At 39.0% G+C, this 19,013-nt stretch overlaps 1 protein-coding gene across 6 annotated transcripts in view; it reads left to right on the top strand.

Annotated features, from left to right (window-relative positions):
• TTC13 (tetratricopeptide repeat domain 13) overlaps positions 1–19,013 on the top strand; it is an 80,948-nt gene that overhangs the window by 14,753 nt on the left and 47,182 nt on the right. For all 6 annotated transcript variants that reach the window (XM_030935594.1, XM_030935593.1, XM_030935592.1 and 3 more), the window contains exons 2-4: positions 10,405–10,499; positions 13,349–13,424; positions 17,273–17,343. In XM_030935594.1, coding sequence (XP_030791454.1) covers positions 10,405–10,499; positions 13,349–13,424; positions 17,273–17,343 — 242 coding nt within the window. The remainder of the gene's footprint in view (positions 1–10,404; positions 10,500–13,348; positions 13,425–17,272; positions 17,344–19,013) is intronic.

Raw genomic sequence — 19,013 nt, 5'->3', positions numbered from 1 at the left:
TTGCAGGCTTTGTTCATTTCTTTTTCTTCTTTTTTCTTTTGGTTTCTCTTCTCGCTTCATTTCATTCATTTGATCCTCAATCGCTGATACTCTTTCTTCCAGTTGATCGAGTTGGTGACTGAAGCTTGTGCATTTGTCACGTATTTCTCGTGTCATGGTTTTCATCTCTGTCATTTCGTTTATGACCTCTGCATTAATTAGTCTAGCTGTCAATTCTTCCACTCTTTTTTCAAGATTTTTAGTTTCTTTGCGCTGGGTACGTAATTCCTCCTTTTAGCTCTGAGAAGTTTGATGGACTGAAGCCTTCTTCTCTCATCTCGTCAAAGTCATTCTCTGACCAGCTTTGATCTGTTGCTGGCGATGGGCTGCGCTCCTTTGCAGGGGGAGATGCGCTCTTATTTTTTGAATTTCCAGCTTTTCTGCCCTGCTTTTTCCCCATCTTTGTGGTTTTATCTGTCTCTGGTCTTTGATGATGGTGACGTACTGATGGGGTTTTGGTATAGGTGTCCTTCCTGTTTGATAGTTTTCCTTCTGACAGTCAGGACCCTCAGCTGTAGGTCTGTTGGAGATTGCTTGAGGTCCACTCCAGATCCTGTTTGCCTGGGTATCAGCAGCAGAGGTTGCGGAAGATAGAATATTGCTGAATAGTGAGTGTACCTGTCTGATTCTTACTTTGGAAGCTTCCTTTCAGGGGTGTACTCCACCCTGTGAGGTGTGGGGTGACAGACTGCCCCTGGTGGGGGATGTCTCCCAGTTAGGCTACTCAGGGGTCAGGGACCCGCTTGAGCAGGCAGTCTGTCCCTTCTCAGATCTCAACCTCCGTGTTGGGAGATCCACTGCTCTCTTCAAAGCTGTCAGACAGAGTCGTTTGCGTCTGCAGAGGTTCTGCTGTTTTTTTTTTTGTTGTTTTTTATCTGTGCCCTGTCCCCAGAGGTGGAGTCTACAGAGACAGGCAGGTTTCCTTGAGCTGCTGTGAGCTCCACCCAGATCGAGCTTCCCAGCGGCTTTGTTTACCTACTTAAGCCTCAGCAATGGCGGGCGCCCCTCCCCCAGCCTCGCTGCTGCCCTTTCGGTTAGATCGCAGACTGCTGTGTTAGCAATGAGGGAGGCTCCGTGGGCGTGGGACCCTCCCGGCCAGGTGTGGGATATATTCTCCTGGTGTGCCCGTTTGCTTAAAGTGCAGTATTGGGGTGGGAGTTACCCGATTTTCCAGGTGTTGTGTGTCTCAGTTCCCCTGGCTAGGAAAAGGGATTCCCTTCCCCCTTGCGCTTCCCAGGTGAGGCGATGCCTCGCCCTGCTTTAGCTCTCGCTGGTTGGGCTGTAGCAGCTGACCAGCACCGATTGTCCAGCACTCCCTAGTGAGATGACCCCAGTACCTCAGTTGAAAATGCAGAAATCACCGGTCTTCTGTGTCGCTCACGCTGGGAGTTGGAGACTGGAGCTGTTCCTATTCGGCCATCTTGCTCCGCCCCCCTCAAATTCTTAAGTGATTAAAAAAAACAAAAAAGAATAAAATAGATAAGTCTGATGAGGTGACCACAGAAAGAGGGAGCGGGTGCGAGTGTCATTTGTGAATGAGAGGCATATGTGGAGCTCTAGAGGCCGTGAGAACGAAGAGACAATTGTGCAGAAATGTCTGCTAAGGAGTTAAACTCTGACGCAATGAAGAAATGTCCGGAGATGATGTAGAAGAACAAGATAGAATTCTGTGATGCATTTTTACATGGTTTCTGTAGTAATCAGCACTAATTTTACTTGTACAATGTAAGCAAGGAAGAAAAATGCTTTTCCTATCCAAGGAAATTTATACTATTTACGTACAGCTGGTTGGGCTGTAATTATTTATTATATTATGTAGTTATCCTTTAATATAATCATGTATGATAGTAAAGTAATTAAAGCCATTGTGAGTTACGTATTTTAAGATTGAAGAACAAATTTTTTTTTTTTTTTTTTTTTTTTTTTTTTTTTTTTTTTTTTTTTTGAGGCGAAGTCTCGCTCTGTCGCCCGGACTGGAGTGCAGTGGCCGGATCTCAGCTCACTGCAAGCTCCGCCTCCCGGGTTTGCGCCATTCTCCCGCCTCAGCCTCCCGAGTAGCTGGGATTACAGGCGCCCGCCACCTCGCCCGGCTAGTTTTTTTTTGTATTTTTAGTAGAGACGGGGTTTCACTGTGTTAGTCAGGATGGTCTCGATCTCCTGACCTCGTGATCCGCCCGTCTCGGCCTCCCAAAGTGCTGGGATTACAGGCTTGAGCCACCGCGCCCGGCCTGAAGAACAAATTTAACCTCCTGTTCCAAACAACTATAGTTTTAACTCTAGCAACTATTTCTCTATTGCAGACCTTAGAAGATACATACATAGTTATAAAAATTTTAAGTAAAATATTAGTAAATTGAAACCAGCAAGCAATTAAAAGAATAATCTACCTCAATCAGAGTTTGTTTTAGAAGTACACAGATGGTTCAACTTGAAAAAATTAATTGGTTCATAAGCTAAAGGAGAAAAATCATAGAAACATCTAAATAAATATCAAAAGATGCTTGATAAAGGTCAGCAAACTCTCCTGATTTAAAGTTTCTGGTAAAAAAAAAAAAAAAAAAAAGGCCGGGCGCGGTGGCTCAAGCCTGTAATCCCAGCACTTTGGGAGGCCGAGACAGGCGGATCACGAGGTCAGGAGATCAAGACCATCCTGGCTAACCCGGTGAAACCCCGTCTCTACTAAAAATACAAAAAACTAGCCGGACGAGGTGGCGGGCGCCTGTAGTCCCAGCTACTCCGGAGGCTGAGGCAGGAGAATGGCGTGAACCCGGGAGGCGGAGCTTGCAGTGAGCTGAGATCCAGCCACTGCACTCCAGCCCGGGCGACAGAGCGAGACTCCGTCTCAAAAAAAAAAAAAAAAAGAACAGAAAAGAAAAAAAAGAATAGTTCTTTTAATACGGTGAAGAAGTACATCAGTCTCAACTCATAGCCGCCACAGAGCAGCTGTCCACTAGATGTTGATAAATGTTAGATGAAAAAGTTTTATCAAACGTTGATGAAATCTTATTTATTAAATGAAGTATTAATGTCAGGAATAAGCAGGGGTGCCTGTTAATCACTGGCGTTATTGAGCACTTTTTGGAAGTTTCATCTAGTATAATAAGATGCTAAATGAATATAAATATTTTAAAAGACCTTGATAAAATTACATGCAGATAATACAGTTATCAACTGAATAAATGGAGACATTAATAGGGCTGTAAAGAGTTCAATAATGTGGGCAGATAAAATATTCAGCACTAGGCCGTCCGTTCACTTATTCACGGCTAAGAGCACAGACTCCAGAACTAGACGGCCTCGGTTCAGGGAGGCCTCCACTGCTTTGCTAGAGGGTAGCCTCAGGAAGATTACCGTAAGTTCCTCAGGTTCATTTTCCTCATCTTTGAAATGGGGATTTGAAGGTTGCCTGTACAAGGTAACTGTGTGTTAGCTGATATTATTCACGTCCTCGGGAAGCTGACCAGGCCACGTCTTCCTACTGTGCTGTCATATGTAGCTTTCACACTGTTGTTGGTTTACGTTTGTGTACTTTGATTGCTATCAGTTTTCCCACAGGGAACTATAATCTCTATGTAGAAGAAGCGTCATTTCTGGTTTTGCTCAGTAGAGGCTAACACAGTGATGGGAACATAGTAGATGCTCAACAAATATGTATTGAATCAATGGTTATCAACCCAATTAAAAAAAATCACATGTAAATCCTATATAAAATGTATGAAGTGTCACATAGTTTAATAAAATATTTTAAAAGATAAAATTTTATAAAGAAGTATTTCTTCTATTAATCTACAATTTTAATGCCATCCTACCACAAATCATAGAGAGATTTTTTGTTTTGGAACTTAAAAAACTGAAGTTTATCTGAAGAAAGAATGTTTATATAAATAGCCAAGAAAGTTTTGGAATAAAATTGATAATGGCTTTGCTTTATATTAAAATGTATGTATTGTGTATCAAGATATCACCCTCTACCCCATATGTACAATTATTATGTATCAATTTAAAATAATAAAAACCAAAAAACATTTATTTATTGTGAGGCTACAATAATTGAAACAATGTGATACTGAAATCAAAACAAACAGATCATACGGGATTAGAAAGTTTAGAAACAAAAGTTTCTTATAGAGAACTAAAAATTTATTTTAAAAATATTAAATGAAAAGTGATATATAATCCTAAATTTAAGTAATTAGGAGAAAATTTAAGTCAGGTGCAGTGATTCATGCCTGTAATCCCAGTACTCTTTGGGAAGTTGAGGCGAGAGGATTGCTTGAGCCCAAGTGTTCGAGACCATTCTGGGCAACACAGTGGGACCCTGTCTCCACAAAAAATAAAAATGAAAAATTAGCCAGGTGTGGTAGTGCACGCCTGTGTTCCCAGCTACTAGGGATGCTGAGGTCAATGCTGCAGTTAGCCGAGATTGTGCCACTGCACTCTAACCTGGGTGTCAGAGTGAGACCCTGTCTCAAAAAAAGGAAAATAAAATTTAATCAAATGGGAAAACATTTATATTATATTACTAAGTTAAAAGGACAGATTACTAAGCAATGTATCTCATTCCATTCTGACATTATCCTAATGACGATAGTGGTAGGTAACATTTTTTTTGAGCTCTTCCTGTGTGTCAGAAACTGTACCATATGCTTTTCATATATTTCCTTATTTAAATATTACAACCACCCTGAGAAGTCGATACTATTATTGACCGTATTTTGCAAATGAAACTGGAAGATTACAGTGGCTGAGAGCCAGGAAGTAGTAGCAGAGAGTAGGAATTCAAATCCAGACTGTCTGATTTCAGAATTACCACTTTTTATTATGTATACCAACATTTTCAGTGGTTTTCAATGAATGATGCCATTCTAAATGATTTTTATGTTCTGCAATTTCTGTATATTTCATATTTTCTACAATGAACATGAACATGAAATACTACAGTAATTTTAAAAAAATGTAAATATCCATGCAGAGATTGGACATTTGTTAGAGCTGTTGCTGAAGTTGCACTTAAATCTTAAAAAAATGTTTTTTAACTTATTTTTAAAAAATTTATGGGTACATGGATATTAGTTGTATGTATTTATGGAATACATGAGATGTTTTGATACCAGCATGTAATGTGAAGTAAGCACATCATGAAGAATTGGGGGAGTATGCATCCCCTCAAGCATTTATCTTTTGAGTAGCAATCCAAATACATTCTTTAAGTTATTTTAAAATATACAATTAAGTTGTTATTGACTATAGTCATCCTTTTGTGCTATCAAATAGGAGGTCTTATTCATTCTTTCTGGGGTTTTTTGTAACCATCCCCACCTCCCTGCCATTCCCCTACTATACTTCCCAGCCTCTGATAACTATCCTTCCACTCTCTATGTCCATGAGTTCAATTGATTTGATTTTTAGATCCTACAAATAAGTGAGAACATGCAGTTTGTCTTTCTGTGCTTGGGGTATTCCACTTAACATAATGATCTCCAGTTCCATCTATGTTGTTGCAAATGACTGGATCTCATTGTTTTTTGTTTTTTAGACGGAGTCTTGTTCTTGTTGCTTAGGCTGGCATGCAATGGCGTGATTTTGGCTCACTGCAACCCCTGCCTCCTGGGTTCGAGCGATTCTCCTGCCTCAGCCTCCTGAGTAGCTGGGATTACAGGTGCCTGCCACCAGGCCCAGCTAATTTTTGTATTTTTAGTAAAGACAGGGTTTCACCTTGTTGGCCAGGCTGGTCTTGAACTCCTGACCTGAGGTGATCCACCCACCTTGGCCTCCCAAAGTGCTGGAATTACAGGCTGATCTCATTGTTTTTTTATGGCTGAGTAGTACTCCACATTTTCTTTATCCATTCATCTGTTGATAAACACTTAGGTTGCTAACAAATCTTAGCTATTGTAAACAATGCTCAGCAAATATAGGATTGCAGATATCTCTTCCATATACTGATTTCCTTTCTTTTGGATATATACCCAGCAGTGGGATTGCTGGATCATATGGTAGCTCAATTTTTAGTTTTTTTGGGGAACCTCCAAACTGTTCTCTATCGTGGTTCTGCTAATTTACATTCTCACTGCAGTGTACAAGGGTTCCCCTTTCTCCATATCCTCACCAGCATTTGTTATTGCCTGTCTTTTGCAATATACACCATTTTAACTGGGGTGAGATGATATCTCATTGTAGTTTTGATTTGCATTTTTTGATGATCAGCGATGTTGAGTACCTTTTCATATGCCTGTTTGCCTTTTGTATGTCTTTTGAGAAATGTCTATTCAAATCTTTCCCCAGTTTTTCTTTGGATTATTAAATTTTTTCCTATAGAGTTGTTTGTGCTCCTTATATATTCTGGTTATTAATTGCTTGTCAGAGGGGTAGTTTGCAAATATTTTCTCTCATTCTGTGGGTTGTCTCTTCACTTTGCTGCTTGTATCTTTTGCTGTGGAGAAGCTTTTTAACTTGATGTGATCCCATTTGTCCTTGTTTGCTTTGGTTGCCTGTGTTTGTGGGTGTTGCTCAAGAGATCTTTACCCAGACGAATATCATGGAGAGCTTCCCCAATGTTTTCTTGTAGTAGTCTCATAGTTTGAGGTCTTGGAGTTAAGTCTTTAATCCATTTGGATTTCATTTTGTATATGGTGAGAGATAGGAGTCTAGTTTCATTCTTTTGCATATGGATATTCAGTTTTCTCAGCACCATTTATTGAAGAGACTGCCTTCCCCAGTGTGTATTCTTGGCACCTTTGTCAAAAATGAGTTCACTGTAGGCGTGTGGATTTGTTTCTGGGTTCTCTATTTTGTTCCGTTAGTCTGTGTGTCTGTTTTTATGCCAGTACCATGCTGTTTTGGTTACTATAGCTGGATTTAAATACTGTTAAAGATTTCCTTTAAAAGAAAGTGTAGAAACAGATCCTAATGTCTATAATGTATTATAAAGGTGGCATTCAAATTGATAATTTAACAAGTGGTGCTGGGACAACTGGCTAACCATTTGGAAAATAGATAATTAGGAATTTTTTTCAATATCTTATGCAAGGATAGGTTTAGATGACTTAAAAATGAGCAAAGGATATAAGCGATTTATAAAAGAGGAGATACAAATGGCCAATAAACCAAAAGTTTAACTTTATTAGTGCTATGTTCAGATTGGGAAAGACAAAAAGAATGTCAGTACTCTGGAGGGAAATGGACCTTCTCAAACTGCTAGTGGGAATGAAATTGTTATTATATGCTAGGAAGGAAATGGGGCAATATATATGAAAATATTAAAATTGTGTACACCCTTTGACTTGACAATTTTATTTGTTGGAATCTATCATAAGTGGGTACATTTTCAAAAATATAGGTCAAGAATGCTTACTGAAATACTGTTCATATTAAGAAAAAAGTAGGGACATCCTAAATATCCAATGATAAAAGTATGGTTAAGTTCCATATTATGGAATGCTGTGCAGCCTTTTAAAATTATGTAGGTGTATATTTACCGAAACTGAAATGGATTCCACAAAGGAGAGGGATTGTTAGAATAAGGCCATGTATACACATTGCTTAGCACAGTGCCTGGCATATAGTAAGTAAGCTAAGTTTTCTTAGCTTAGAAAAGGCAGGAGAAACAGGTTATAAATGTGTAAGTTTCCAAAATATCTTTCATCGAGTCATTATTCTCCAACCATCTGCCAGGAACCATTACTATCTTCATTCTTGTGGGACTAAAACCTTTCCCTGGGGTTCAGATCAGACTTTCTGCAGTCTGACCCCTCACCTTCCAAACTCATACTTTTTCTTTTCCAACACAAACTCCCTTCTCTAGCCAGGGAGTAGAAGTAGGAGTCTCCTCACTGCCCTTTGCATTTCCTTGCCTTTGCACCTTCGTGTGTAACACTCATCATCCTATCCGGAATACCCCTTCCCTTTCTCTGCCCCAGTCTAAATCCATCCATTCTTTTTTCTTTTCTTTTCATTTTCTTTTCTTTCTTTCTTTCTTGTGTGTTTTTTGAGACAGAGTCTTACTCTGTCATCCAGATTGGAGTGCAGTGGCATGATCATGTTTCACTACAGCTTTGACCTCCTGGACTCAGGTGATCCTCCCACCTTAGCCTCTGGGTAGCTGGGACTACAGGCGTGTACTATCACACCCAGCTAATTTTTTCTTTTGTAGAGATGGTGTTTTGCCATGTTGCCCAGGTTGGTCTCAAGCTCCCGAGCTCAAGGGATCGGCCTGCCTCACTCAGCCTCCCGTGCTGGAATTACAGGCGTGAGTCACCGCGCCCAGCCTCCATCCATTCTTTTAAACCCTTCTTATGCCTTGTGAAATTTAACATTGCAGCTTCAGTAATTATTCACCACCCCAGGGCTTCTTTGCCATATCATGTCTTGCTTCTTATTGTTAAGATGTACAACATGTGAGAATTTAGCTAAATTATATGTTCTTTGAGGACACAGACTGATTTTGATATTATAATTTATTCTCTCCCTCAGATGGTTCCTTGAACATAATTTAATGCTCTTTAATGACTGCTAAATTAGAACATATCTTTTTTTGCAATAATCTATCAAGGTGAGATGTTTTAATATAAAATTAACCATTTTAGAGCAAACAATTCAGTGGCATTCACTATGTGCAACCACCTAAAGTTGTTTTCAACACTCCAAAGTAAAACCCCTTATCTGTTAAGCAGTTTCTCCCATTCCCTCCTTCCCCTATCCCCAGCAATCACCAATCTGCATTCTGTCTCTATGGATTCACCTATTCTGGACATTTCATATAGATGGAGTCATATGATGAGTGACCCTTTGTGTCTGGCTTCTTCCATTTAGCATAATGTTTTGGAAGTTCTTCCATGTTGCAGTGTGTATCAGTAGTTCATTTTTTGATAGTTGAATAGTATTCTACTCTGTATATACCACAATTTGTTTATTCACTCATCGGTTGATGGACACTTGGACCGTTTCTACCTTTTGGCTACTGTGATTAGGGCTACTATGAACATGAATACACAACACTTGTTTGAGTCCCTTTTCAATTTTGGGGTATATACCTAGGAGAAGAATTGCTGCATCATATGGAAATTCTGATTCACTTTTCCATAACTGGTGTACCATTTTACATTTTTCATTTTCCATAACCATTTTACATTTTCCATAACTGGTGTACCATTTTACATTCCCACCAGCAATGCACAAGGGTTCCAAGTTTTCTACATTCTTGCTACCACTTGTTATTTTCTGCTTTTTGGTTATAGCCATCCCAGTGTGTGTGTGAAGAGGTACCTTATTGTGGTTTGATTTACATTTCCCTAATTGGTAATGAGTAATGATATTCAGCAGCTTTTCATGTGCTCAATGGCCTATACAGGTCCTTTGCCTGTAAATTGTGTTGTCTTCGTTGGGTTGTAAGAGTTGTTTATATATGTTGCATACTGGACTCATAGTGTGTATTTTTTTTTTTTTTTTTTTTTAGTCAGCGTTTTGTTCTTGTTGCCCAGGCTGGAGTGCAATGGTGCGGTCTCGGCTCACTGCGACCTCTGTCTCCCGGGTTCAAGTGATTCTCCTGCCTCAGCCTCCCAAGTAGCTGAGACTACAGGCACCTGCCACCATGCCTGGCTAGTTTTTGTATTTTAGTAGAGACAGGGTTTTGCCATGTTGGCCAGGCTGGTCTCGAACTCCTGATCTTTGGTGATCCACTTGCCTTGACCTCCCAGAGTGCTGGGATTACAGGTGTGAGCCCCCGTGCCTGGCCTGGGGGTATCTTTTAACATTTAAGTCTCCCTGGTTTGGCTTATTCTCCCTTTTGTGATTTTTTTTTTTTTTTTAAATCTGTGGTAAATGCTACCCCATAGATGTTCAACTGAAGGATCTTAACAACAATATTAGTTCCACATGTGTCCTGAGACAAGCATTGTACTAGTACTATTTCTGTCCTGTTGCCTTTAGATAAGTTACAACCTATTTAAACCTCATTTCACCATCCGGGAAGCTCACTGGCTTTGCTCATTTGAGAATGGTGGTGAGGACCATTACTAATGGTTGTGCAAGATACTTGCAAACCATAAAACATTACCCAATTATAAAAGTAGGATACAGGTTGCTACTTCTATTTTTTGTTTTCTAGAGACAGGGTCTCACTATTTGAGACCCAGGCTGGTTGGTTTGCTGTTGCCCAGGCTGGTCTTGAACTCCTTGCCTCAAGCGAGCCTCCCGAGTTGCTGGGATTACAGGTGTAAGGCACCGTGCCCAGCTGGTTGCCACTTTTAGTGTTGTTCACACCTATTCTTATTTTGGTTTTGTGGATTCATAGTTTCTGATTCATAGTTAAGCACCTAAGAGCATAAATTAAGATGTAGAGAATAACCAAGAATGCTTGCCTTTCAGAGTCATCCTTCTTGAACTTCCATGACTCAGACTGCGAACCCAAGGGATCACCACCCTGTGACTCCTTGCTTTCCCTCAACACTGAAAAGATTCTGGTATGTATCTTCTCTCTGTGTTCTGTTTTTGTGACCTGAAGCACAGTAATACTAGTTCCAAAAAGTGGAAGTCGCCTCTGTCAACTAGAAGTTGGGCCTCATTGAGTCTATATGCATAGGATAAAGATAGGTCGTCTGGTATTTTGTCACATTGAGTTATTATGACTTATGCATTGGATGGTTGATCATTCAGGACATAGAACTTTTAATTTGCAAGTCTCAAGAAATAAAGGGGACATTATAGTTCAACCTTATTTCTAGCAGCCTTGTGTATTTGGAGGTATAGTAGACTCTTATTTTTCCAACCTTTGCATATGTGGGTATCTTTTATATCTGTGTTTTCTATCAGTACCAACTGAACTATACAGTGGACCTCTCCATTTCAGGGGTGAATACTTGATGGTAGGTAATGTTTGCGTCTGCCTATCCATGTTAGTGTGTCTCCTCCTCCAGCCTGGCTGCCTCAAGGGGGATGGGTCTTCTTTTTGTTCACACTCAACTCTATGAAGCTGATTGTTCTTTCTGTGTACAAGTTTAATATATTTTTTCTCCAGGCCTTTTCCTTCAACATCTGCATGGATACTCTTTGCATCTTCAGTTTAAAATTTCCTTTTAAGATATTCTTTTTTTTCAAACAAAGCCTTGCCTTTTCATGTCAGAACTACTGAAGATGAATTGAAACTGCAAACTAGAGAATGATCGGCTGCTTTTACCTAACTCGCTGCATAGTAATCAACTTGATATATGGAAAACTCTTGAATTAGACTTGCCTAAAACCAGAAGGGGCCATCTTGTAAAGCAGTGAGTTGGTCATCTCTGAAAGTGTTTAAGTAGAAGTTGGATAATCCCATCTTGTATAGGCAGTTAGATTCTTAGAGTTATGAAAGTCTTCTTACTGAGAGTAGTTAAAATATTTTCTACTAGTTGCATTTCCAGTTTAAGCTAGAGCTAGCTAGTGACCTATGGGAGAAAGCTCATTAGTCTTGGCCTTTCCTTTTCCTGAGGTTGAAATATGGGACTTAGACTATTCATTTATTGATCCAGTCTCCCAATATTTATTTTGTACCTATTATGTGCCAGGCATTGCACTAGGTGAGTATTAGGAATACAGCAGTAAGCCAGATAGTGTTGGTCTTTGCATTATGTACCAGGCATTGTGCTTGGTGAGTATTAGGAATACAGCAACAAGCCAGATAGTGTTGGTCTCTGCGCCATGACGTCTATAGTCACCAACCAAATCATTATGCAAATAAACATAAAAGTGTGATTGTACACATCATATGAAGGAATAGCAAAGGGTCAACATAATCTCCCTTTATTTAGGGGTATCGGGCAATTCAGCTTTCAGGAACTGAAACGTAAGCAGGGATGAGAAAGTTGGATTGAAATTAGTCTACTAGTGATGTTGAGCTGTGTGTTCAAACTTACTTGAGCATAGCTTCTCAACTCTGTCCAGAGGCGATATTATAGATGCAGTATTAGAAATAGGAAAAATTCTTTTTCATCAAGAATTTGATTTGTTGTTTGGCCAGGCACGGTGTCTCACGCCTGTAATCCCAGAACTTTGAGAGGCCAAGGCGGGTGGATCACCTGAGGTCAGGAGTTCAAGACCAGCCTGACCGACATGGAGAAACCCCGTCTCTACTAAAAAAATACAAAATTAGCCGGGGTGGTGGTGCATGCCTGTAATCCCACATACTCGGGAGGCTGAGGCAGGTGAATCATTTGAACCTGGGAGGCAGAGGTTGCGGTGAGCCAAGATCGTGCCATTGCACTCCAGCCTGGGCAAAAAGAGTGAAACTCCATTTCAGAAAAAAAAAATTTGATTTGTACTATCCTTCTCCTGCCCACTTTCTAATGAATACAAACAACTTGAAATCAAATGTATTCTTCAGTGTACTCTTGAGGTTGCTTAGTAAACAATTTGTGGAATTTTATTTCTGTCCTCGTCCCAGTATCTTTTTGCAGAAAGGCTTGGCAAATGGTAGACTCCCCTCAAATATGAAATAAAGCAATTTTTACAGACTCTTTTTCTTGGCTCTAAGCAATTTACTTGCTTTTTTTCCCAGCTTCACACAGGTATAATTGACAAATAAAAATTATATATTTACAGTGTACAATGTGATTTTATATACATATATATAGTGAAATGATTGCCACAATCAAGCCATCTAAGCAATTATTTGGGGTACAGTGGCACAAGCAGGGCTCCCTGCAGCCTTGACCTCCCAAGCTCAAGCCATCCTCCTGCCTCAGCCCCATCGAGGTAGCTGGGGCTATCGGCATACATCACCATGCCCAGCTAATGTTTTTTGAACTTTAGTAGAGATGAAGTCTCACTGTGTTGCCCTGGCTGATCTCGAAATTCTGGAGCTCAAGCGATCTTCCTGCCTTGGTCTCCCAAAGTGCTGGAATTAAAGGCGTGAGCCACCATGCCCCATCTATCTAAGCAATTTATTAAGGAGAAAAATCTTTTGCATCTGTGAACTTGTCTGTGAACACTTGACAAAGAGGAAGGACTCATGTTCTGATCACACCCAGCTGTATACCATCAGTAACACCCATACGCATTGTTAAATCTGCCACATCTTGAAGTTTTACCGGGTTCCATGTGTGGAAGCTCCCAGCTACAGAGCAAAACTGGAAGGAGCTGATAAGAGTTTCCCTCTCGTCATCAAGGTTTTACTGAAAGCCATAAAGTGTAAAACATTCCCACAATAGTGGCATTTTCTTGCTTCCACTTAAATCAAATGTAGCCGTAATTTTTTAAAATACAGATTTTAATACAAGTTTTCCTTCATTTGTGATAAGCTAAAATGTATGTTTCTTTTTTTTTTTTTTTTTCCCAGAGCCAGGCCAAGTCTATTGCAGAACAGAAGAGATTTCCATTTGCCACTGATAATGACAGCACAAATGAAGAGTTAGGTAAGATTTGAATCTGGTAATATTCCTGTAATATTTGCCTCAAGTTTTTGGTTAGATGCATAGCAGGAAGACAGGATGGTAAGGTGTGGAGAGACTGGCTTTGCCAATTTGAGCTGTTTGATCTTGCATGGAGCATTCAGCCCTTGTGATGTTCCGTTTATTATATGTCAAAAAAAAAAAAGATTTGGATGGAATAATCTGTTTCAGCTCTCCATTTCTATGGAAATTAGTAATTATGGCAGTGAGCTCTTACGAGCTGTTCTGATTCAGTAAAAGGTTACTTGTGTGCTGTCATCAGATGTGAGCAATGAAGAAGTGAAAGCAGAATAGAATCTCAGACTACCTGCTTTTCTGTGTAGTGAAATAGCAATGTTGAAGTTATTTTAACTTAAACTTTAAGTTATTTTACTCATTTGGCTAGTCATTTATTTTTGGATCTAAGAATGTGGGTGTAGAAAAATTGAATTCATTCTTATCTACATGAGTCACATAGTTTGGTGTGTTCATTGCATGTTTTAAAACAGGCTGATTTTGTCAGTGTCAGATATGCACTGGGTGTGTTTCCCTCACTGTCTAGTGAGTTTACATTTGAAGAAGTGGAGACAAAATTGAATACAGGGCTGAGAAGTGCAACTGGGCAGTCTATTGAAGCACACGTTCTCGCATGGGGCCCAGTCGCCCAAAGCACCTTCAGGAATTCTTCTCTATCTAATTTAGGCATAATTGTTTTATCCTTACCATGGCCATACATGTTTGATATTAAGATTAAGTGCTCCTTATACTGGCTTCTTTCCTGTTAGTGCAGGGTCTTGCTCTGTGGCCCAGGCTGGAGTGCAGTGGCGCAATCATAGCTCACTACAACTTTGAACTGGGCTCGAATCATCTTCTTGCCTCAGGCTCCTGAATAAGTAGGATTACAGGTACACGCCACAGTGCCTAGCTAATCTTTTTTTATTTTTTATGGAGACCAGGACCCACCATGTTGCCCAGGCTGGTATCAAACTCTTGGCTCCAGGGATCTTCCTGCCTTGGCCTCCCAGAGTGCTATTTTGAAAATGCTGATTACTTTGTGGTGATATTCTTTGAGGAGGCTTTGACGACTGCCCTTTAAGACATCAGATCTGGTCTTTTCTGAAGTCCTTGGATTCTACTTAGAGTAGTATTTATTTATTAAATAATGAGTTCAGAGCCTGATATGTGCCAGGTCTGTTTTGTTCTCCAAGAGTAATCCTAGTAGACCCTGGGGGAGTATAGCCCCTGAGCTGGCCTACGATCTTTTGTACCCAGTATTTTGTCTTGAAAAAATGGCATCTGTGAACATATACATTGCTCGGAGATGTGGGGTTGCTGGTGAGTAGAGATTTCTGAGAGAAGTCCAGTTATACCAGCTTTGCCTTTATGTCTTTAGACTCCTACAGCAAAATTTAGATCCTAATAGTTATTTGTATTTGCACAAGATTTGGATTATGATTCTTCTTCTTCTTTTTTTTTTTTTTTTTTGAGACAGAGTCTTGCTGTGTCATCCAGGCTGGAGTGCAGTGGCCCAATCTCAGCTCACTGCAAGCTCCGCCTTCCAGGTTCATGCCATTCTCTTGGCTCAGCCTCCTGAGTAGCTGGGACTACAGGCGCCCACCACCAAGCACGGCTAATTTTTTTGTATTTTTAGTAGAGACGGGATTTCACTGTGTTAGCCAGGATGGTCTCGATCACTTGACCTTGTGATCTGCCTGCCTCGTCCTCCCAAAGTGCTGGGATTACAGGCGTAAGCCACTGCGCCCGGCTGATTATTCTTTTATTAATAGATACTTCTGGTTTTGTTCACAAAATGTTGAGTTTTAGGTGGAGAGATTTGAAAACTGCATTTGATTTGAAGTGGAATTCAATCACTTCGATGTGGACAGCCATTTAAATATGTTCCTAAAGTACAAAATTTATCTCTGAAAATCATATTTGTTTTTATGGCTCATTGATTGATTTGTTCATTCAACAGATATTTACTGATTATGGGATAATAAATAGGAAATAAAAATTTAGATTTGAAAGGAATCTTTAAGAAAATTTTCTACAGGCATATTAAGCAAGACCCAGACAGTTATGCGAAGTGACTGAGGTCCCCATGATCACACGGCTGGTGAGTGGCAGAGCTAGAATCCGAGCTCAGATCTTGGCTTTCTGCGCAATCATCATCTTCCTGCATTCAAAAAAGTACAAGTTTATGTTTTTATCCATGTTCATCTGACCATTAAGGAATTTCAGCCACTTGGCCATCCCTCCAGTGCACAGTAGTTTGGGAACTGCCTTGAATTTTCTCAGCGTACCAGGCTCCCTGGGAGGTCAGGCTCCAGAGCCAGGCAGCTTGCTGCCTTCCTCTCACTCTCTGCTTATGGTCCTTGGACAGCTTGTTTAACCACTTTCTGCTTTATTTCCTTGTCTGCAAAATGGGGTTAATAATTGTACCTACCTCATTGCAGTGGAGGAGCAAATGAGTTAATACTGGTAAAGGATAGTACTATGCCTGACACATATTAAGAATGCAATGCCTGTAACCACTGTGATTCTTGCTGCTGTTTTCACTGCTAATATTACTGCCCCCATCCCCTGCAACCCCCACCAAAACTAAAGGTATCCTCTGGTTACCCGGAGGTTAGCTAACTGAATGGTATCCATTGTCAGCATTCTGAATATGTATTTGGGCTTAATTTATCTTTTCAAAGAAAGTAGGGCAAAAGGGCTCCCTTTTTATTTTGAAGAGTGCCCCCAGAAGTGCTTATATTATTATGGTGTTAAATTTGAACTTTATTTTTACTTTATTGATTTATGAATATATTTTAAACTCTTTTTGCATTTCATATCTATTTCTGCTTTGTTTAATGTTTTTACTACTTTTAACTGTCAGGAAATATAAGCTCTTAATGACAGTAAAAGTTTTCGTTGCCCATCTTCTTGAACACTTACTTGGTCCTAAAGGGTATTGCAGTAAAGTTTTACAGAAAAGCTTTTTTGCAAATAAATGTTATCAAAATAGTTATGTTGAGTGATGAATAAAATGTTTTTTAAGGATTTTGGGGGGCCCAAGGGTTAAGCAGTCAGGGCAAATTTTATAGACGGTAATGTAATCTAGAATATTCAAACATTGTTTTTTGGATGGGTGGCAGAATTTAGTCAGAATATTGCTGTGTTTTCAGAGACTGTCCTAGCTCTAATTTCAAAGTACCACTCTCCTAAACAATGTGATACAAAATGATTCATCTTTAGTGTATATTTTGAGTAGCGTTTTCACTATAATTTGAATGGAAGAAGTAGGAAAAAGACTGTCATTGCATTATGGTGGTTTGTATTATCCACAGTTAAGCATTATGTTAACATATTTGAGTCCCTGTTTTTGTTCTTACTAGGTAATTGGCAGTAAATTCATCACTTTCAGGAACTGAGATTTGTGATGCTGTTTGGGTATTTCTCATAACATTCACAGTAAAAATCACATTGCCATGTTATGTGGACATTATTTAGGGTTATTACTAGCTTTTGTGATAGCTAGGAGACATCACAAAGGTTATTTGGGATCTGAAAATGAATGATGGGCTTAGAAAAAGATAAGTATTTCTTGTAGGCAGATACTTTATAGATGACTTTAACAATTTAAATCTAAATGGAATTGGAAGGCTGATTAGTAAGTGCGGAGTGGTGAAAGTGGAAGAATTCAGTGACACCTTATTAATTTCTAGGTTTTCTTTAACTGCTTCCAGTGCTTGGAGCTGCCTTTGGAGATTTACCAAAGAAGTTAGTTATTGATTCTAGTTTGAGGTACTTTATTCTTCCCTTTAATGTTTTTGTATTTTGTTTCATAGCTATTGCTTACGTCTTGATTGGCAGTGGTCTCTATGATGAAGCAATACGGCATTTTTCAACAATGCTTCAGGTAATTTTTCTTCTTATTTGTGGAATTTCGAGTTTATGGTCGTGACAAAAACATGGACTAATGCACAGCTGAAGTGCTGTGATACAACGTGTTTTTAAATTATACAAGAAAGCGAAAGAAATTGGTATGGACTGAGCACTTTCTTGGTGCCAGGCCTTGTGACATGCTTTCATTTAATCTTTGAAAGATTTTAAATACACCTTCATTTTAAATGAGAAAAAGGGAATCTAATCAGGTCAAGCAATTTACTCATAGTCTCCCAACCATCAAGTTGCAGAGATGGGATTCAAATGCAAGCTTTAAAAAAACATCAGCATCAGTTCACTTTCCTCTCTACCACAATATCTCCCATGAGATATGGACACTGGAAATTCTTGAAATTCGAACTTATTTTCACACAGGAGTTGATCTTCATGATTAACTTAATTTCTACTCATACATATGTTTCTCACCTTAAAGTATAATTATGAGACTCCTTAATGAAGTATTGGGTCTTTACTGATTGGTGACTGTGCTCAAGTCTAGTTAAGATAAAGCATGCAAGCACTACATGTGTAAGAGTTGCAGAGAAGGCTGGTAGCTGCCCAATATCATTGGCCTTGTATCTTGTATCATTATTTAACTGTATGCACTGTTGGTGCCTAACCATTTATTGATTGTTGTTGTGTCCTTCCAGTAAAGTACAGTGAAGAAGACATGGATTTTAGAGCTAGAGATGCCTTAATTCTAATCCACTCTGCTTCTTGCTACCAAGTTTTTTAAACTCTTGAGTTATGGAGATAATAATAACTACCTCCAAAAAAATTCTTTTTTGATTTAAATGAAATATCCTATTAAAGTACTTAGTACCTAGTGCCTGGCACATAGTAAGTGCTTAGTAAATTTTGGCTAGTCAAAGTACTATTCTGGTGTATTCGTCTGTGTTAATCATAGCAAGTGCCAACAAATACCTTACAGTCTAGCAGGCAGACTTAATTTAAATGATTCATTTTGAAATGTTAGCTCTGCTTTTGTTTTCTCTTTAAAAATAAGGTTAATTATATTGATAACATCTTCATTCTCAAACAATTGATGAGATATTTTTAGTTATTACTTTGAGGTCTTTGGATCCAAGGAGCAGTATATTTGGGTGGTCATGTGGAACACTATTCTTCAGTGGAATTTAAAATACAAAGGGTAGATTATAGATGGTTTTAAAAATCACATTTCTATTAAGTATTGGCAATGTTATAAAAGGTAAGCAAACACTTTTACACAGTTAACACTTGACCCTGGTTTGAAAGGGAGGTTTTGATACATTTATAGGAGCAAATATCAGTTAATTTAAGGCAACCAGGCTGGAGTGTAGAATCCAGCAGAAAATAGGAATTTGCAGATGTATTATTTTATTCAACTTTTTGAAAATGTTATTACCGTTGTGGTTGAAGACAATATAGTACTGTTAAAGAAAATATTTTAAATAATAAAAAATTTCCGAATTCTGCCACTTTAACGTGTTTAAATTTTTTATTTATGCCTTTTCAAGGTATGCAGTTGTTTTATAATCTGAATATATGTACTGTTTTGTATTACTTTTTCACTTAATTCTATGCTATAAATGTTTTTCAGTATTTTTCTACAATCTTATTTTTAATGGCTCTATAATATGCCTTTGTTTTGTCCATTTATAG

Source organism: Rhinopithecus roxellana, chromosome 8, assembly GCF_007565055.1.
Source record: "Rhinopithecus roxellana isolate Shanxi Qingling chromosome 8, ASM756505v1, whole genome shotgun sequence".
NCBI lineage: Eukaryota > Metazoa > Chordata > Mammalia > Primates > Cercopithecidae > Rhinopithecus > Rhinopithecus roxellana.
Note: the sequence above shows the minus strand (reverse complement) of the source record. Positions and strands in the feature narration are given on the sequence as shown.